The 23029-nt window shown below is 33.4% G+C and overlaps 1 protein-coding gene across 1 annotated transcript; it reads left to right on the top strand.

Annotated features, from left to right (window-relative positions):
• Positions 1-1418: 1418 nt before the first annotated feature.
• LOC145587706 (tyrosine aminotransferase-like) lies at positions 1419-18031 on the top strand. Its single transcript, XM_081644406.1, has 7 exons — positions 1419-1751; positions 14834-15173; positions 15362-15580; positions 15956-16015; positions 16761-16916; positions 17001-17094; positions 17821-18031. Exons 1-7 carry the CDS (start codon positions 1462-1464, stop codon positions 17937-17939), a joined length of 1278 nt encoding a protein of 425 aa, XP_081500532.1. The 5' UTR covers positions 1419-1461; the 3' UTR covers positions 17940-18031.
• The last annotated feature ends 4998 nt before the right edge of the window (positions 18032-23029 follow it).

Genomic DNA, 23029 nt, shown 5'->3' with positions numbered 1-23029 from the left:
ATCGACCTTCAACAACCCCACCTGACCTACCCCGACCCCCGAAACCGGCACCCCGATCCCCTAAACCCTCCGAAATCCAACGAAACCACTCCCACCCCCACCGCAAAACCCTTAACTCAACGAAAATTGGCCGCCCGCACCCCATATCCACCGAAACTCACCATCCGACCCTCTAAAACCCCAACTAACCTAGCCCCGACCCCGTAACTGCCTACTTAGCCATCCCGATCCTAAAAACCACCAGCAAGTCCGACGAAACTAGGTTTCGTTTTTGGGATTGGGGTGGCTGGGTAGGTGGTCTCAGGGGTCGGGCCTAGGTTAAGTAAGGTTGTAGAAGGCCGGCCGGCTAGTTCCGGTGGTTAGGGTGGCCGGCTGGTTTCCGATGTGTTAATGTGTGGGGTTAGGGTTTGGCAGTGGTTGTTGGTGGTTGAGATTTTTTTATTTTTTATTTTTTCTTAATTTGAACCAATCACGTGTTGACACGTGTCATGCTAACCTGTTATAAAAGGTTATTGACTTTGTGTTGACCGGTTGGGACTATTGTTGGCAAACATACACCATAGTTAGAATTATTAGATAATAAAGCTTAGTTGAGATTATTAAAAGTAAATTTCCCATAGTTAGAATTATTAAAGTGTATTTTTCCTATTTATTTCCACTTAATTTTATTTTTTTTGTGCCAGACTTGAGTCTTAGCTATTGAACTTAGTTATTATTTGACTTTTATTTATTATTCATAATAAATAATACCTTTATCCACCCTTTGAAGTTATGAGTTATGGAAGTAGTGTTAAAGATTAATTACTAATGAAATAGAATTATATTAATGATTATCTTATTTTTATTGTATTTTATAATAATTAATAATATTAAGGTGGTAATATATTTTACTATATATATTATGGTACTTATATAATTAATAATATTAAGGTAATTTGGCCCCTATAAGAAAATTGTCAAAATCCACCACTGAGTGGGAGTATTTTGTAACATAATAACAACAATGTATTTAATACGTTTTTTCATCAGATGAATCACTTTTTAAAATTGAAAGTTTCAATTTAAATACATCATTTTCTTCTTCAATTAATAAATTCTCATTATTTCTCTCTTATTACATCAGCCCTTTTTATTTTATTTTCCCTCTACACCAAAAATTGTCTAAAAATATACTACGTATAACTATATACAATTATATAAGTGATACAACTAAAAAGATCAAAAGTAGTACGGAGTATATTTTATTCAAGTAGACACGATTGATTTTTAAAAATAAAAACAAAAAAGTAACACGATTGACAGCAATAGTTGTTTGTTTGTACTAATAATTTGATAAGAAAACATGACACATTACCTACTTCGTTTGACATAGACATAGAAATGTAGAATATATATACACTCCTTAGATCCGTTTACATAGAGAAAAAACTCAATAATCAAGAAAGACTGAAAGAGCTCAAGATGGAAAACAATGGAAGCATGTTATGGAGATATAACAAGGAGGAGAGACACGAAGAAGTAGATTCAGGAGATAAGAAGAAACCATTGACCGTGAGAATAGCTTTAGGATTTTTATTTGAAAACATTGACCCCAATGATGAGCGAACACTCGTTCCGATGGGTCACGGTGACCCCTCGCCATTTCAATGCTTTCGTACCGCCGCCGCTGCCGAGGATGCTGTTGTTGCTACTCTCCGTTCCGCCACCTCTAATTGTTACGCCACCACCTACGGCCTCCCACCCGCTAGAAAGTATGACTTACACTACTCTTTTCATTCAGTTTTTTCTTTAATTTTTTATTTTTATTACATTTTTTTTTTATAAAAAGATAAGAATACTACAGTAAGAAAAATGCTTTTTCTACAATTGTCTGCTGTTTTGCACTCTTATTTGTATTTTTGCTCTTGAAGAAAGTATATTCAACTACGTACGTATTCTTTTTCTAGTAAAGTTGATTCGGTGGTAGAGCTTTCAAAAATTCAAAAGCTTACCTGCCCCGAATATTTTATGCGAACCCGATTATGACTTAACTTGTTTGAGCCTAAAAAATTGATGACCAGAATCCGATATGACCCGACTTGAAACCAACTCAAGACTCGAGTTAACCTTAGGATTCGTGGCCTAAATTCTAACATGATCCGACTCAAACATAACTCATCAATTATTGATCTGAACTGAACCCGACCCAAACCCGAGATCGATCCAAACCCATTTTGACCCGTTAAAAGCCGAAATCAACCCGACCTGTTACTAACCCGACTCAAATTCAACCCGGCCTGAATTCAATCCTACTTTTTGTTAATATGACTCGAATTCAACCCGCTCTATTTTTAACATGACCCAAACCTAATATAACCCGACCTGAATTGTAATGCAGTTAATTCAAATTAACCCAAACCGAGCTAACTCAACCCAAACGCTCAAATTGACAAATCTACCTTTAACATTGCTTACACATTGATTCCCTTAATCAACTTTCCCACACAACACATATTTTAACTCTCATACTCTTATCTAATATAGCTAGTAATCTAGTTTAGCACATTAATGCTTTAAAATGTTTCCCTTAACGAAGCTAGTTAATTGAGAGAGATTATAATTTGAATCATAAAACTGATAATAAAGAATGGAGTATTAAATTGGCACAACCAAATTAATGTCAACACCTTATATTTGATTTATCAATGTTGTCATATTTCAACTATGTATCAAAATACAAGAATATCCAACCTCTTATTTGAATTTATATGAAATTATTTATTCTAAAATAAGTAGGAAAAAAATGTAGTTTAAACTTATTAGCTCGAATATGAAAATTATTTCACTTACAATAAATGAAGAAATAGTTAATGATTAAACGTGAACGTCAATACATAAACTGACCCGAAAAATATATCGGAACCCGATATGACCCAACCTGAAATCAACCCGAGACCTAGATTAACCTAGTATTTGAGACCCCAACTCGAATATGACCCGACGCGATTATAACATGCAAATTCTTAACGTGAACCGAACCCGACTCGAACTCGAGAATGATCTTAACTCATTTTAACCCGTTAAAACCTGAATTTAACCCGATCTATTATTTAACCGACCCAAATGTAACCCGACCTGTTATTGACCTGGTCTAAACCTGACCCAAATATGATAAAATGTATCACCCAACGTGACCAGACTCAATCCAAGAATAACCCAACCCGACCCGCATAAGTTTACGACATTAATCCAAATTGACCTGACTCACACTAACTCGACTCGTTTACCCGAATTGACATAGATCTCTATTCGGTGGTAGATAGAGGGGTGAAGAAAATGACACTTTTTTTTTTTTTTTTTAGCTGTCAAAAAAAAATAAGAATTATTGAGTATTATTGAGTTGACTAGTGCGTAGTATTATTATATTAGTGACTACTCCCTCGTACCATGGCATAATATTGTGCCTCATTTATTTTGCTTGTAGAGGTGTGTCAAAAAATAATCCCCAATTTTATTTGACAAAAAAAAAAAAAAAAAAGATTTGATTTAGCTTTTTACTTGATTTGTTTATACACAATAATTTAACATCATTTAAATTTGTAATAGACTTGACCCGATTTTACAAAACCCCACCCATTTAGGGTGTGCTCTATTCACCTCATTTTCACTTGTTTGAACTTAACTTAACTTAACTTATTTTAGTTGTAATTTATATTTGAGTAATTCTTTAATTTTTTTTTTCAACTGAGCTTATTTGAACTTAACTGAACTTAGGCCCTGTTCTCTTCACCTTAAAAAAATAATATTACCTAAAAATAATTTCAGTTCGGTAAAAATAAGTTCTGTTCAGTAAAATTAATTTCAGTTCAGTAAAAATAATTTCATTTCAGTAAAAATAAGTTCAGTTCAGTAAAATTTAGTTTTCTTAAAGAAGAATTATAATAGAAAATCAGTGAAAATAATTTCATTTCAGCAAAAATAATTTCATTTCAGTAAAATTAATTTAAGTTCAGTAAAAATAATTTAAGTTCAGCAAAAATAATTTAAGTTCAGTAAAAATAATTTCAGTTCAGCAAAATTAAGGTGAAGAGAACGGTGTCTTATTTGAATTTATTAAACATGAAATAAGTGAAAATAAGATGAAAGCATTTACTTTGAACGACCTTTAAAACATACATTTTACTAATTTGTATCAATATCATTAAATACTTCCCCTCGTCCCATAATAATTGACACATCAGACCTTTTTTTTTTTTTTTTATACTATTCACATATTAACTTGTTTACCATAAATTTTTAATAACGTATTAAAAAACATATTATCTAAAATGTATTGTTATGTAGATATCAATATAAAGTTTCATAATATCAACTTTTAATAATTTTTTATTGATATTTAATTATATGTATTTAAGGTCAAATAACTACATTGACATTGTATTAAGTTTGACTGTGTCAATTATTCTGATATGGATAAAGTATTTGTTAACTGTAATTACAAATAAATAAATAAATAATATAAGTTTATGTGCATATTGAAACTAATCTAACAATGTAATACATGGCTTGTTTAAAAATAATATTTTAAATGGAATTAATTATTTTAAAATTTTATAGAAATGAGTATTAGATTATCATTAACTTTTACATATAGTTGGCACGTTAGTGTTGTAGGGTTATAGGGGTTACATAGTTAGTAATATAGGGATTACTCTGTTATGAAAGGGTTACTTTGTTGTTCAAGGCTTACTTAATAGTATAATAAGGAGAAATAGGATAATAGCCTAATAGGCATTACCATGTTGGTGTTATAGGGGTAACTATGGTTTTTTTTTTCCTTTTTTTTTTTTAATTTTACGAGGACACATTATGGCGGATAAAGGGAGTATTTTATTTTATAAATACTATTTAAAAAGAAAATACAAATTTATCACGTTAAATGATAAAGTTGTAAATAAATTAACAGCTTTGTACTTCGTATAAAATATGGACCCCATATTCATTGATATAATTAAAAAAATATATCATGCTAACTTGACATTGTGGTTGATTTATTTAAAATTTTGCCACTGAATAAGTAAACTTGATAAATTGGGACTTCCTCGTTTTTAAATTAGAAAAATATCACATTTTTTTTTATTACTACACTTCTTTGATGTTAAAACTTTTGCTTTTTATAATTATACTAGTATAGGTCCCGTGCAATGCACGGGAATTATTCATAAATTATACAAAAATTAAAATAATTTTTTTTCCAGTGTCATTTAACCTAATTTGGTCTTTGTTATTTTTCAAAAAAATAGGCCACTAATTTATAAATCAAAATAGACCTTAAATATTTTTTCGTTTCAAAGATTTTATTATTTCAATATAGAAACATAAAGATCAATTAAATTTGTATGCATAAGACTAACAAAGTATTTTAACAATACAATAATTTGTATGCATATGATTAACAAAATTGAGCATTATTAGTTACGTTGATTATATGATTAACAAAGTATTTTTAACAATTGATTGTATCTTATGAACCATGAGAAAATTATGTACTACGTATTAAATTTCATTCAAAAGTTTTCTAAAAATATTCTTATAGCAGTTCAATTCCAAATAGATTAAAAAAATTAATAGTATTTTTCGCAAATATTCCTTACCATATACGATAGATAGAAAAATACTAAGTTAAACAGTTATGGAAGAAATATGGTTGCAAAGTAGCGCAACTTGTTAAATACGAAGTATTTTTATGAGTTTTTTTTTTATTTATTTATTTTTTTTTTAAAAAAAATGTATTATCTAAGAAGTCTTTACCAAAAAAAAAAAAAAAAAATTGTGGGGGAAACATATGGCTGAATATAGTTAAATATATGTGGATGAAATATATTTGCAAAATAGAATAAAATACTCCTTATAACATTGTATATGGAATTTAATCTTAGAAGACTTGACGAAGAAAATATTATATAATGATGTGTCACGTCATTTTTTTTTTTATCAACAATAACTATTTTTAAGAATTTTAGCAAAGGTAATCATTATAAATCTATAAAAAAAAATAATATTTGTTCTAATATTTTAATTTAGTTATTGATTGATGATTCATAATTATACCAAGTCGGAGTATTTTTTTTAGTTCATCATTATATTTTTTTAAGTTCATCATTATATTTTTTTGTACACTAGATATTCATATTACATTAACATTAAAGGTGTGAATAATATGAAAGAATATTTAGTAGAATATATATGGAGGAAATATTTATGTTTGTAAATAAAAAGTAATATAATATTATATGTATACATAGAATATTTTCTTAGAAAAATTGACAAAAAACTTGAGAAAAAAATATTGTAAAACGATGTCATATCATTTTCATTTTTTAAGAAATAGTTACTATATTTATAGAAAAGATTTATAGTATCTATATCTCTAATTTTTTATAATTTTTTTTAAAAAAATAAAAATAAATAAAGACACACCAGGAGATGACACGTATCATTGTGTCATTACTAGTATGTCTTTTAGTGTATATATATATATATATATATATATATATATATATATATATATATATATATATATATATATATATATATATATATTATTTCTCTCATCTTACATACTTTATTTAATAAATCATTAATACATTATCAAGCTCTTACTAAACTTAATTCGCCCGCAAACCTTATTTGCATTATTTTAGGCCATACAAGATCAGTAACCTTTTTTTTTTTTTTTTTCTCCTCTTACCTACTTTGTTATTTACTAAATCTTTGATACATTATCAAACCTTATTTGTATTATTTTAGGCCTTACAAGATCATTGGCTCTAACACCAATTTTGTGGAAATATGAATGCAAAGTACAAATGAAAACCGTTGGAAATAAAAAAAATACTGCATATCAAACTAGAAAGAATCCATGCCTTTTATAAGCTAAAAAGTAACTGACAAAGCAAAGTGAAAACAAGGTAGCTTGCAGTCTTGCACTACCTAATTACTTGGGTTAGTTGTTCAAGTGCCCATAATTGTAGCTCACTACTACTATTACTACTACTAAACTTATTAACCTGCTGACTAAGACCCCGTTCTTTAGAGCTGCTCTACTCTACTCTGCTTTGCTCAAATCAAATCTGCTCTGCTCTGTTCTGCTCTGCTCTGCTCAAAAGAAATTTGCTCTGCTCTCCCTGCACTGCTCTGCTCTGCTCTGCTCTACTCTATTTTCAAATAATAATTAATAATAACAATAATATTAATTAATATTCAATAATAATAATAATTAATATTGTATTGATGATAATAATTTATTATTTTGAATAATTATAATAATTATTAATAAAATAATTTTAATAATTATTAATATTAATGATAATTAATATTTATTAATCATAATAATTAATAATAATAATAGTTATCATTATTAATATTTAATAATTCAAACTATTAAGAATTAATATTTAATAATATTATTAATTAATAATTTCTAATAATTATAACAATTATTTCAAAAAATTAAATAATAATAGTAACAATTAATAACAATTTCTTTTATAAACATTTGATATTAGAATCACAATGTGTATAAACATTATATGTATGTGGGTATTGATTATTGTTAGTTCATTGAGTTGAATTATTTTTCAAATCTTTCCATACTATTTAAGAATTAAAAAAAAAGAGGTTGTTTTCAAGTAGTACCTCGTATATCATTATTATATTTAGGGTATAAAATATATGATTAAGACAAATTTATAAGTAAAATCATTATTACTCATTAAATAATTTTATTTTAAAATTTTTGTGAAATAAATATAAGTAAACCGTTGTCTTTTATCTTTCTACTATTAACATATGTTAAATATGGTATACATATATTTATGTTTTCACTCATCTAAATCAATGATATATGCACTTAGTAATAGTAATAGTAATAGTAATTGTAATAATAATAATAATAACAACAACATTAATAATAATAACATTAATAATAGTATTAATAATAATAGATAATAATAATAACAACATTAATAATAATAACATTAATAATAGTATTAATAATAATAGATAATAACAATAACAACATTAATAATAATAATAATAATAATAATAATAATAATGTTATAAAATAAAGGGAATAGGAGAGAAGATTGAGAGAGAATTAATCTGTATGTTCTACTTGTATTTCATATAATATAATGGAGGTATAGATATATATATAGATACAATATAATTGATAGGGTTTGCTTGGAGAATAATAAACCCTAAAATCTAGAAAGTTCTGGAATGATACAAGGGTATAATGGGCATCCACAAATATATATTTCATAACACTCCCCCTTGGATGTCCATTATCTAAGAATGTGCCTTGTTAAAACCTTATTAGGAAAAACCCTGTGGGATAAAAACCTAATGAAGGAAAAAGAGTACAACATTCTTCGTTATACGCCTTGATATGCTGTCTCGTTAAAAACCTTACCAGGAAAACCCAATGTGGGACAAAACCATGGTTAAGGAAAAAAGAGTGCAGCGCGTATTTTCTCCCCCTGATGAATATATAACTTGAGATCTTCCAATGTGATAATGAATTCAATGCTTTAGTAACTTCACACTTGTAGCTGAATAACATTCCTTGATAGTTGATCCTCCCAAATCAAACTTGAAACTTCAAATCTTCATTGTAAGACATCTTCATTTATCCATACTTGTGAGAACAATACCTATGTTGCGTTTACCACTATCTTGTATAACATTTTTGTTTTAAGTTGCCTTACCATCAAAATTATATCTACTTCTGGAGGTCGTAAAAGTAGCTATTGGTAATCAAATATTGATAATAATTTATGGCAACTCGTGATATCTTGATATCATTATCTAAGCTTATATGAATTAGTAATAACATAAGTAATTACTATTTTTACTCATGGTTCTTCTGGACCATAAGAAGATTATTCTTACTGTTATATATCTCATCACTATTCTTGTTTAGACATTTTGCATTTTATACGAGAGTTCTCCAATGTGTACAATATCGATTAACTCTCACATGGTTAAACTTCAGGTTGGTATCTCAATAGCTTAGTCATCAAATTAAAACTCTTCATGAGTTTGATAACAATATCATCAACATTGTCATTTTTCAGAATATAGAATTTGAAGGGCTAGATATTTGAGTACATTGTATGTAAGTTCTTCAGGAACTTTTCATGCATGATTTATAACATGCTATTGGATCATCATCATCACATATATAAACTTTTATCACAATTATAAGCCCATCGAAGTATAAATTCCTTCTTGTAAGCCTTCATCATAATTATAAACTCGTCATACCACAAACATTTACATATAACATAATTGTTGTATAGAACTAATGCATGCAATATGAGATATAAAAATATGATAACATAATTAACAAATTATACAGTGAGTAATGCATTTACAACTTCGAACATATGTAATGAATAATCCAATAACCTAAGACTCACACATGCATATGAATATAAATAAGACTCGAAATAATGCAAGACACTGTACAGTGTGGATTTTAAAAAATCCATATTTCTTTGGACTTCTGGTCCATGATAAACTTTTATTATTATCATTATGTCGACATTAAAATGGACATATATTCCAGATCCCTTATTCACTTAGTCCATTATATCATGCACATGCATTATTTATCGGTTCCATCATATACCGGTATCATCATATTATTGCTCAAGGTACAATTTAATTTGCATGCTATTTTGATAATGATATCTGAATACATTTCTCATTGGTACCATCATAATTTTTTCTTACATCATAGGCCATCTATTATAATAATTCAGATATCTATACCACTTTTAGGGTATTTCATTCACTATGGTATTTATATACTATTACACCATTAGTGTTAACTGCACTATCTTGCCAAATATTATATCTATTAAACATATCTTTATTTTGGAACCGATCATATACAACCTACACTTCAGGTGTAGTGATTCAAGTACAATTAGCAAGATTTTATCTCAATGTATACACATAATATGACCAAAATGTATCTTCAACGCTATGCAACATGAGTCATAACTGAATACAAATCAAATCATAAATGTGCAACATATCTTGATAATATATAGACAAAAGTTGACACATAACTTTTCAAACTACCATTATAGGGATCATAAATATTCTTTATTTATTTAATTCCAACTTTTGCTAATTCGTTCTTCTCCCCCTAAGTTGGTAAAATATCTCATTTATAGGGGCGTCTTATTATATACCAACTTAGTAGATAAATTTGCGTTAATAAAATTCACTTCATTAAGAAAATCACAATCAAAATTTATTTCTCAAAAGATTTGTATTAATTAAACAAGTTCTATCTCTTTTGAAGAACAATTTCAATAAAGAATCATTTCTTCATTAACTTTACATTGCATATGTATCTATTATTACCCTTTTCATTATATCTTCTGGAAGAACAATGTCAATGGGGAGACATGTGTTTGTGCAGTTGTACGTTTTTCTTTTTCTTCTTTTCCAATTTCTTATGTGCTGACATATAATAGCCCCAATCAAAAGAATTGTTATACAAGCATAAATCACTTGCTTGTAATTCTACTAGGTGGTGATCTTCTGGATCTTTAAAGACTTAAATAGTGTATTTGGTGAGTTTCTGGTCACCTAATATATAGTTGACAATAATATATATAAGTTATTTTGGTGAACTTCTGGTCACCCATTACTCTTTTATATAAGAAATCAAAACTTATTAACCCTTGAAATTTTCATATATACAAATTATTATGAATCACAATCCAAATGTAGCTCAATCTCAATGTTATGTCTTGCCATTCAATTCATTTCATATATTTAACATTGAGAGAGCGTCAGCACATTATCAAATGAAACTTCAGGTTTCCATAACGGGTAATTATTAAACCCGGATGGCCTAATTTAATTATCACATCCAATCACATTTCCTTTAGTATTTAAATTATGGTCAGTTTTATAATATTGGTGATCACCTTATTAGAGTACTTTATGCATGGCCATGAATATGATGTGATATAAGTACACCAATGTGTTTCTTTCTACAATTGGCAAGACAATTAACTAATACTCATATGCCACTAGAGCATTGCTTGTAATCTTGATACATGCTAATCTTGTTGGACAACATTTTATACTCTTCTAGAGTACTTTATATAACCATAATACATTTTAATGTACTAGAAATAATCGATCTCTTTAGGAGATGCATCAAAATGTGTCACTTTCTCAAATTTGCCATTGTCAATTATTGCTCCTTTCCTCTTTAAAGGATTCTTATCATTGTAACCCTTTGGCTTACCGCACTTCAGGTGTGCTAGTTTCAATAGCAACTGATCTTGTCCTTCTAGGACATCAACTTAATATGTATATTTATAGCTAGTTTGTAAGTAATGACATTTATTCATATCCATCTTCAAGATGGTATCATTCTAAATATTTGATTATCATGTGGCCACCTCTATTAAATAAATAATTGATATTTAGGCTAGTGTATATGTACCAAACTAACCATCAACACATTTAATTATTTATGTGCAAGGATTACATAAAAACAATGGAATAAACACTATCTCCCCCTAATCCTTGCATATGGGGGTATAAAAATAACCCAACAATCTTTAAATCTTTTCTACCTTTTAAGGCATAAATTCTTTTAGCAATGCATGTATCAAGCATAATAATATTATTCTTATAAACTCTTACTCGTAACTCTTGCCCAATTTTATTAATCTATATAAGTATGGGCATAATAAATACAAAACATATTTTTGCAATTATGTTTTTCACAATGTCATCTATCTCTTGTTCAAATAAATATTGTGCAATCATGTTTAATTTACTTTCAATAATCCAACTTCAAGTAGGTACATGAATTTAATCAGACATCAATCAACATATTCATACTAAAATCATGATAGTTGTACAAATCATATGATCATGTTAATAAAGTCAATTATGATACATATGTACATGAACAATATCTAGAACTTACAACCCATATATGAAAATGAGTATGCAATTAGTGTATTAGTAGTATCTCATGTAATAGACATAATCATTACAAAGTTATAATTCATCAATGAACTCCTTTCATATATAATTAACACAACACATGATTGTGGTCAAATTTATCTTCAAACAAGTGCTAGCTAGCATGAATTGAGATCGAACAAACATTCACGTGGCTAATAAAAATATGACATCATTATATATATAAATCTTCACAATCATAAAAGTATAAGTAATTTATAAGCTTCAAAAATTACAAGTAGATCATTATACAAGGATAACAAAGCATAGCATCAAGATCAGAAATACATGACAACCACGTACACATAGGTCTTCACACCAATATTGGCACAATATAATATAAATACTGCCTTATTTAAAATGATAATAGTTCCTTCAAAAAATAAAATGACAATAGCCAATTTAGACTTTTTAGGGTCAAATATCCAATCGGCTAATCCTATCTATTGTTTTTTTTTTTTTTTTTTTTTTTTTTTTTTTTTTTTTTTTTTTTAAGACAAATCTTGTATGCAACAAGATCACGAGTGGAGAAATTGCCATAAGTAAGCATCGTTTTTGGGCTTTATGTAATCAACATATATTGTTACCTCTATGGGTTTACTTATAGACAATAAACATAATGCGAATAGAAGATTAACACTAATAAAGTGCTCATATTGATTCACTTTGATTCACTCGAAATTAAACCCCCATGCTATCATAAGAATAAAAGATCCAATTTGGTTAACCAAATAATATATATTAACAAACAAAAGATATGAAAATTAATTCTTAGTATGATTGACTTCATAGTTCGACATCTTTGCTTAGAGAAAGCAGTGAAGTAAACATTCAATTAAAACAAATATAATATTAAAAACCACTAAGACCATAATTTTATTATTTAAATCATGACACACAAAGTCAATACAAGATCTCACACAAACCGATAAAACCAAAATCTTACGAAATACATAGTAAACCTTCACCAAAAACAAATTGTAAAGCATGCAGTTCAATTTCTAGGATTAACCAATAATAAAACCGGAACTCGCACAAATAATCAGTTTAATATAAATAATCACATGTTTAAAGATAACACTGATATAACAAATTAAGCGTAATTAATTGGATAACTCAATATGGAGCATTTCATAAAATTCATGGGTAGTCATGAAAATTAAACTGATTCATGCTAACTTGAACCCATGATAATCTACCTACACCAATTTAATGAATTATGAAAACAAAGCATTGTACACGTACTCAATATAATTAACAAAAGTAATATGCATGAAGTCTGGTAATACTTGGCAAAATGATGAGAAATAGTTCTCCAATCTCCACTATCTTTTGTTTCTTTAATTTTTTTTTTAACCATCGTCGGATGCATGATGACCAAGTTAGATTGCAAGATAAACTACCAGTACATAACACAATATACCTTACGGTACCATAACACATGCTCATATATTTTACGATCTATTAATTAATTCTTATAAGATTGATTAATTAATTTATTATTCACACATCAAAACCACCAAAATTCGTAAAAATTAAGGTAGTGGAATATCGTGAGAGATTATGTAAACCAACAATTATGCAATTGCATACACACGAACTTAGGATATATCAAGTTAATTATAGAGAAAAGTAATACTTCGTAATAATTTATCATTCAACTACAACACAAAGCAAATAGGTTAGCAAAGAAAAGTAATTTGCTATTTGCATAATTCGTTAATAAAGGGATAAATTAGGTAATTGACCGATCAACATAATAAGCAGGGGACTTGAACTGATAAATAAGTCCAATATCATTACATTCAATAAATAACTCAAAACCATTGATGGTATTTGCCGATCATGATACAAAAATCTATACTAATAAAAAGTCATATAAAAACAAAAGATAATATTTAACCAATTCAATCCAATTCAAATAAACATAAGCGGTGACAAAGGAATGAATTGCATATACTAATATTTATCGAGTCAGTGGTAATTAAAATCCAAAAATAATTCATGTTCGCCTGTACATATAATTATTTACCTAAAGCAATTTGATAGTATATGCGTACCTTTAATTCGGATCTAAATTAAACAATTCGCGTAGAGCTTTGGTGCTGATAACGTGTTATAAAATAAAGGGAATAGGAGAGAAGATTGAGAGAGAATTAATCTGTATGTTCTACTTGTATTTCATATAATATAATGGAGGTATAGATATATATATAGATACAATATAATTGATAGGGTTTGCTTGGAGAATAATAAACCCTAAAATCTAGAAAGTTCTGGAATGATACAAGGGTATAATGGGCATCCACAAATATATATTTCATAACAAATAATAGTATTAATAATAATAATAATAATAATAGTAATAATAATAATAATAATAATAACAACAACATTAATAATAGTATTAATAATAATGTTGAAATCTGCTCTACTCGGCTCGGCTTTGCTCTGCTATCCTGAAATTTGCTCTGCTCTGCTCTACTGAAATTTAATCTGCTCTTCTCTACTGACTCCTGCTCTGCTCTGCTCTGCCCAAAAGCTCAAAAGAACAGGGCCTAAGACTTAATAACTAATTACTTTGAAGCACTAACTTTAACAAGGAGAAGTGGAGATATGACCATATGAGCAACTGATTTTTTTTATATTACAAAATTTTCTAATTTAATACTGTGGACTATAATTATAGAATTTGTGGTCTTGATCAATAGATTATGGTGGCCATGGTTACATAATTGAGCTTTTGTAAAATTGCTTAGAATCATCGGTCATTTTATTGCAGGGCAGTAGCAGACTACATTTCGAAAGATCTTCCTTACAAACTATCAGCAGATGACATTCACCTAACTGCTGGTTGCAAACAGGCAATTCAGCTGGCAATAACTTCTCTTGCTACTCCTGGTTCAAACATCCTACTACCCAAGCCAACTTTCGCTATGTATGATGCAGCAGCTGCATATACAGGCCTTAAAGTCCAGCAATATGATCTTCTCCCAGAAAGAGGATGGGAAGTTGACATTGACTCAGTTGAAGCTCTAGCGGATAGCAATACTGTTGCCATTGTCGTGATTAATCCTGGAAATCCTAGTGGAAGTGTCTACACTCGCCAACATTTACAGAAGGTGTGCACTTTTGATCAAAACTGATTGCATTCTTGTGCTACTTACTATGACTTAAGTGACATGTTTCGATATCTCCATTCAAAAATCTATGTGGTGGATTTGACGCATAGCACAATAACACAGTACTTTCCCAACAGAAGCCATAAGCCCATAATGCGTCACTTAATATCTTGTTTTCTTTTGTTTAGGTAGCAGAAACTGCAAGAAAGCTTGGGTTACTTGTGATTGCTGACGAAGTGTATGAACACATCACTTTTGGTACGAATCCCTTCGTTCGAATGGGAGAATTTGCGTCCATTGTGCCTATGCTTACAGTGGGATCTCTCTCTAAGAGGTGGCTTGTTCCTGGCTGGAGACTTGGCTGGCTTGTCACAACTGACCCAACTGGCTTCCTACAAAAATCTCAGGTTGTCTCCTCTTCTATCTTGTTCGTTCCAGACCTTTTCTCTTCATTATATATTGGCAAATTTGATTTGAATCTTCTACTCTCATGTAGTATTTTATTTCAGAATTCTGATCTTCCAGTAATTACTTGTATTAATGAATCAAGGATGGCAAATTAGTCCATTTAAAAATATACTCTGCTCATGATCACTTTGACAGAGGTTTAAAGCACACACCAGTGTAGAGTATTATGCAAAACAGAATTCCTTGGTCTATGACTTTTAATCTGTATAACATGTTCATGAAGTAATCTTGGCAAATTGTTGGAGCTTCTAAATATTGATGATCTGAATTGTACTTTATGTCTTATTTTCTTTTGTTTTATTTTTTCTTGTCAGTTTACAAAGCGCGTTAGAGACTTTATCAGCATAAGTCCTGAACCTGCTACATTCATTCAGGTTTGCCCCTCCTATCATTTTTTCCCCTATTGGCTATTAATATGATCGAGTATTTTTCATTTCATGATTCATTAGCATTTTCTATAGCTAAGAAAGTTCAGAACTTAATAGATGTCATTCCATTCAGTTAATTAGATCTTCGAAACAGCAGTTAGGTATTACCATAGCACCTAGGGTAGAGTTTGACAACTTTCTACATCACTATCCTTGCAGGCTAATCACAAAGATTAAAAGAAATGTGAATATGTTATTTGATTAGTTTCCTAGACACTTGTATGTTTCTATGGGATTTGAGTGTAAGGTAATAGACTTGTTTCTTAAGGTATGGTATGACTTGAGTAGTTGAGTACTAGTTAATCAAGTTCTTGCATATGTAAAATCTGAATATTTATAATCCTCCCTATCTATGAAACCAAACATATCAGCAACTTTGTAATTTAAAAAACAGATGTTACACACTTACACAACATTCCTAATAATGTCTGTGATCTAGCTGAAGCTAATTTCTAACTCATATCAGTTGTATCCTTCATTAATTGACTAGCCTTTTGTTTATTGACAAAATTCTTGCTTATTGTACAAAATTCTGGATTCTACCCGTAACAAAAGTGATAATCATCACATAAATGAATAGCCTTTGAATTGTCTGTTTCAATGTTCAATTGTTTAAATAATATACTAGACAGAAATTTGATAAATGATGACTATTGTCACTTGAGCATAACAAGGATTGTGATTTGATCAGGCGGCAGTTCCTCAAATCCTTCAAAATACAAAACAAGAGTTCTTTTCAAAATGTATTGATGTGCTTCGACAAGATGCAGATATTATCTATAAAAAGCTCAGGGAGATCCCTTGCATTACATGTCCGAGTAAGCCGGAAGGATCCATGTTCATAATGGTTAGTAAATCATATTGTTCGTGTATGATTTCTCGAAACCTTGAGTTGATGATTCTTAACAAACAACCTCATTTTCAATTGCAGGTCAAGTTAAATGTGTTTATGCTTGATGGCATATTAGATGATGCTGATTTTTGCTTAAAGCTTGCTAAACAGGAGAAAGTGATCATTTTACCTGGTATGATATGGTCAAGCTTTAGATATAAATTCTCTTCCTGCTAATTGTCACTTGTTTTACTGTTCCTTCCTCTTTCATAGTACTTGTCTAATTTTTATAAGTTGTGACGTATTATTTACTACCTCCGTTAACTTTTACTTGCAACTTTGGAATATTTTATATCTCACAAATAACACCCCAAAGTTGCAACTAAAAGTTACCGGAGGTAGTATTCATTATCTTAAATTCTTAATCATTTATGTCTAAAACTACAATGGGGTGAACACCGGTCCAGACTTGAACCAGATTAGACTTGAACCGGATTGGACTTGGACCGGGTTACGCGGACCGGTAATGAACCTGAATCAGCCGGTCCAGTTTCCGATCCTGGGTATTTTATGTACGCCCGGGGTGAACACCGGCCTGACTCGGATTGGACCTAGACCGGTTTACGCGGACCGACAATGGACCTGAATATGTCGGTCTGGTTCGGGTCCTATTTCCTGTCCAGGGTATTTTATGTATACCCCTAGTTACATGGGCTAATCATTTCACCTTAATTACCCATATTGGACTCTTAAACACTTTATTTTTAGTTCAAAATCACGGAATTTTTCAAAAAATTAAATAAATTGTAAAAGATTCCTTTTCTATTTTGGTTCTTCTTTTAGGCAACCAATTTTTTTAATAACCATGAGCTAAGATACTAAGAAATTTATGATGATCTATTGTAATGTTTATGAATAGGTTCTACTGTTGGAATGGAAAATTGGCTTCGTATAACTTTTGCACTTGATCCATCGGTTCTTGAAGAAGGTCTTGATAGAGTAAAAGCATTTTGTCAAAGGAATGCAAAGGCACACTAAGATAGAGGAATCTAACCAACAAGGGTTGGCTCAAGTGGCTTGGTGAGCAGCTTGATGTCGTTTAATGGAGATTTCGGGTTCAAGTATCACTTGTTCAGATACACCATTTACAAATTTATTTTTACGACTAGAATAATATATGGGAAAAAATTGATAAAAATAATCCCAACTTTGGATTATTTTTAAATAATCCGAACTTCAAGGGTTATTCGCTTAAAACGATCCCAACTGGTCATTCAATCGATTGTATCAGGTTTCATGACACGTGGCGCCACATGATTGGTTGAAAATAAATTTAAAAACAAAACAAAATTTAAAAAAACCCAGCCACCTGCTTCTGGATCCCCCAACCCACGGCAACCCTCTTTACCACCATCCACCCACTTCAGGTGCCCCCAACCACTATCGCCAACCCTCCATCACACCGGTGCCGGCTCCCAAACACTCCGTCCCTCACGCCGGAGCCGGCGCCGACACTTCCTTCTTCCTTTCCCCTAAATCACCTAACCTCCACCGCTTAAAAAATCTGACACCCTATAAAAACCCATCCCACCGCACATAACCCCTATGTCGATGATACCCCAGCCTTCAAACCTTAGCTCTAGGGTTCCGAGGGTGGAGAGTGTCGATTTGTGGGGTTTGTGCAGTGGGCTGGGTCTTTACAGAGGTTTCGAGTTTAGGTAAGGTGGTTTCACAGTGGTGGTTATGCGGTAGGGGAGTAAACTTTTTTAGGGGTTTCGATTTAGGGTAAGGTTTTGAGGTGGTGGTCTGGTTTGGTGGTTCAGGGGGAAGGGTTGCGCCGGCGAGGGGGAAGGGGAGGTATGGGCGCCGCCGAGGGTAGGGGTGGGAACCAGGGTGGGGCTTTTGGGAGGGAAGGTTGCGGTGGCTGGGGAATTTTTTTTATTTTAGTTTTTTTTAATAAAAAAATTCAACTTATCATGTAGTGACACGTGTCACTCAAATAAATAATAATTAAAAAAACCCGTTTAATGGGTTGCCAGTCACATGGGACTATTTTAAGCGAATGACCCCTACTTAGGATTATTTAAAAATAGGATAAATTGCCACTATTAATTCCAACTTTGCCTCATCCACCAATATTAATCCCAACTTCAATTTATTCCCTATCACTCCCAACTTTATAGCCTATTAATTTTTATCACCCCTAACCAGTCATCTAACCTAATATTACAGGTGATTTGAGTATTTCTATCCCGCCACATGGCCTAATAAGAGTTCGCCATGTGTCACCTAAGAAGGCCTCCAAATAGACCTCTCAAGGGCCGACACGTGTCAAGTAGATATACCCTCAGGAATTGGTGCCCTTCAAGGCCCAATTCCCGAGGTAGCCGTAAAACGGCGTAGCCCAAATCCCTAGGTCATTAAACTCTGTGGTAGGGCACACTTTCCTAGGACCCTATAAATAGGGAGATTCCCCTATTTATTAGGGCACGTCCTAATCATTACATCATTTATTACTTTCGAAAACAGAGAACACCTGATCTCGGAATCCGAGAAGATATTTACTTTCCGCACGTTTTTACTCTGAACCCATACTAACTTAACCTTCGGAGGCAGACCTCCAAACATTCGGAGCTCCATTGTTTTGCAGGTACAGGAGACTTTGTTGGATCTAGTCTTCGAGTTGTAACTCTCCCAAAGAACACAAAAACACCCGAAACATTTAGCGCCGTCTGTGGGGAGAGTACCTCAAAGATGGTTTCACAAGAACCTGTACCGCCTCTAGAGACTAACCGGCCTCTTGTTGATGGAGAGGTACATACGGACCATGACTCTGACAACGACTGTGAAGTCGAAACCTATCTGGCCCCTGATGGGTCACTCATCTTTAAACGCATACGTCCCAACGATAGACGGGAGCGGAACAATGACCAGGCGGACACAAGCAAGCCCCCTAGACAACCGTCTGATCAGATGCAGGCGGTAGGATGATCGGGTGATCAGATCAGATGTAGGCGGGCACAAGCAAGCCCCCTAGACAACCGTCTGATCACCCGAGACGAGCTCATGAAATTCATGACAAGTTTCAAGGGTAAAATCAAGGACTTGATCACTAAAAAGACGGCTGCTCCTAGAAAAGAACAGTTGGCCAAAAGACTAGCTCAAGTTGAGAGAGCTAAGTCAGTTAAGGACCGACATCCTACCCCTCACCCTACTAAAAAGGAGAAGTCTCGGCCCCTGATTGATCTTTCTAAAATCCGTTTCCCAGAAACGGTAAAAAGAAAGGTCATCCGGCATGTGCAGCCGGACGGCAGCAAAAAGACCTTTTTTGATGCTTGACTTTACATTAAGCAAAAGAAGAATTAGCAGATGTCTGAGTTGGCTTCTACGTCAACTTACCTAGATAGCTTCAAGAATACCTCAGTGAGGAACTCACAATCTGTACATGGAACTCCGTCAGGCGGTTCCTTCGTCCACACGGGTCCCCATGTAATTAATTCGGCTCAGTGTGGCCCAGCCATTATACATGTCGCCTGCTCTGCCCTACATTCAGCCTGCCTTTTTCGGAGGACGGGCGACATATAATTTCCAGCCTATAGACTGGCAGCTTCGGCCACAAAACCTTGGAGAACAACCCTCTGCGTTCTCCAAGGAGATAGCCGAGGCCGAACAGCCAGCCGAAATTAAGAATGTGTTGGTGGGCACCTATAATGGTACCACCAACCCAGAAGATCACCTTCTGGCATACACCCACCTCATGTATCTACAGGGGTTGGATGATGCCGCCTGGTGTCGTTGCTTCCCAGCTACCCTGAAGGGCATAGCTCAACAGTGTTTTGGCAACCTGCCGGCTGGATGCATAAACAGCTTCAAGATGCTTGCGTTCTTGTTTGCTTCGAATTTCTCTATGAATATCCCTGCAAAGGAAACGAGCCTCGAACTAAGCAATGTGTAGTAGGGAGATACAGAAGGATTGCGCTCCTACGCCAGGCCGTTCAATCTGGTGAGAATCCAGATTCAAGGGCTGTCTGACGAGGTAGCCTATACAAACTTCTTCATATGTCTAAAGGATGGGTCGACCTTCAAGTTCGACCTCGTCCGCAAGAAAATATTCACTCTCCAAGGATCCGAATCCAATTAAAGGTTCTGTTGAAAATCGGAACAAAATTAAACACTGCCACTGCCATGAGGATGTCGGCCATGACACCAACAACTGTTACAGCCTCAAGCAGACGCTTGACCATCTAGCCGACAAAGGGGTGCTGAACTCCTATGTGAAGTCCAAAGTGACTTCCAAGACAAATTCGGGGCAGTTCTCCAAAAAGACTCCCTAGCATGCTAGTAGTTCGGATACTGATAAAGAGCCGATCTACACTATAGCAGGCGGATTCGCTGGAGGTGGCCCGACCATGCGGGGCACAAAGGACCATCTGAGGAAGATGGTCAATTCTGTTGATGAAGGGCAGGCGTCTGCCACCAGCGCCTTCCCAGAAGTTGTCATCACTGAAAAGGAGCGGGGCAAAGTCCGCCGGCCACATGATGGCCTTGTGGTTATCGAATGTAAAGTGGCCAACCAACTAGTTGACCGCTTTTTAATTGACACAGGCAGCTCCTATGACATCATCAGCTACAAGTTCTTGTCCAAGCTCAAGTACAAGCTGGATAGCATGCACGATGTCTCCCATCCTCTTGTTGGTTTTGGGGGAGGAGTGGTGCATCCAGTCAGGCGGATAGATCTCCCTGTCCGGCTGGGAGAAAAGGGCAAAGGGCGACACATGACCGTCTGGTTTCTGGTGGTCGAAGAACCGACCGCCTATAACCTCATTCTGGGCCGACCCACTCTGAACGAGTGTAAGGCTGTCATCATCCCATCTCTCATGCTGCTCAAACATGAAAGGGATGATGGCTCTATTGGCTCCCTAAACGGAGATTAAATGACAGCTAAAGAGTGCTATCTCTCAGACGTCAAACCCGCGGCTGCAGCAGTCGGATAGGGGAAGGAGTCAATAGACCTTGATGATGTCAAGGATCCTGATCCGGTCCCACCAGCCGCAAAGAAAAGAAAAACTGATCAGCTGGTGGTGGATAAAAAAGAAAAGCAATAGCAATCACTGACCGGAGAACGGTCAGACGACCTCTGTCCCCAGCCGGCTGTTGAACACATTGATATTCCTCTAGATGACAGCCGTCCAAATCGAACTGTTAAGGTGGTGACGGTTGCTTTTGCGAAGTTAGGTGCATACTTGCACCATCTGCTGAAAGAATTCAAGGACATTTTTACCTTTGAAGTGGAAGAGATACCAGGCATCAGCCTGGATCTTGCTGTCCACAAACTCGCCATGGATCCAAAAAAAGAAGCCCATCCAGCAAAAGAAAAGAAATCACGGCGAGGAAAGAAGTCAGGCGGCAGCTGCCGAAGTTAAAAAGTTGTTAGACGCTAGGTTCATTCGGCCATGTAACTTCCCTGACTGGGTTGCGAATGTTGTGCTTGTGAAGAACCCGAATGGTACCTGGCGCATGTGTGTTGATTACACTGACTTAAACAGAGCATGTCCGAAGGATAGTTATCCACTTCCAAAGATAGACAGTCTGGTCGACTCTACAGCTAGACATGCCCTGATGAGTTTCATGGACGCCTACTCAGGCTTTCATTAGATTCCCCAATGGAAAAAGGATCAAGAAAAGACGGCATTCGTCACTGATCAGGGGTTATTCTGTTACATTGTGATACTGTTTGGCTTGAAAAATGCGCCTGCTACTTTCCAACGAATGATTAATACAGTTTTCATTAATCAGATTGGGAGGAATGTAGAGGCGTACATTGATGACATGATAGTCAAATCCAAGCAGCTGGCGGATCACCTCGTTCACCTCCGAGAAACATTTACCACACTCAGGCGGCACAAGGTCATGCTTAATTCCAAGAAGTGTGTCTTTGGTGTTGAGTCTGGGAAGTTTCTCGGATTCTTGATTGACCAGAAGGGGATAAAGGCCAACCCTGAAAAAATATAGGCGGTCATTGAAATGAAGTCACCTCGCACTGTCAAAGAAGTTCAGAAATTAACAGGTTGCCTGGTGGCCTTGTGGAGATTCCTCAGCCGGTCGGGCGACAAGTGCCTTTACTTATT

This window comes from Chenopodium album, chromosome 17, assembly GCF_948465745.1.
Source record: "Chenopodium album chromosome 17, dcCheAlbu1.1, whole genome shotgun sequence".
Taxonomy (NCBI): Eukaryota; Viridiplantae; Streptophyta; class Magnoliopsida; order Caryophyllales; family Amaranthaceae; genus Chenopodium; species Chenopodium album.
This window is presented reverse-complemented; position numbering and strand designations above follow the sequence as displayed.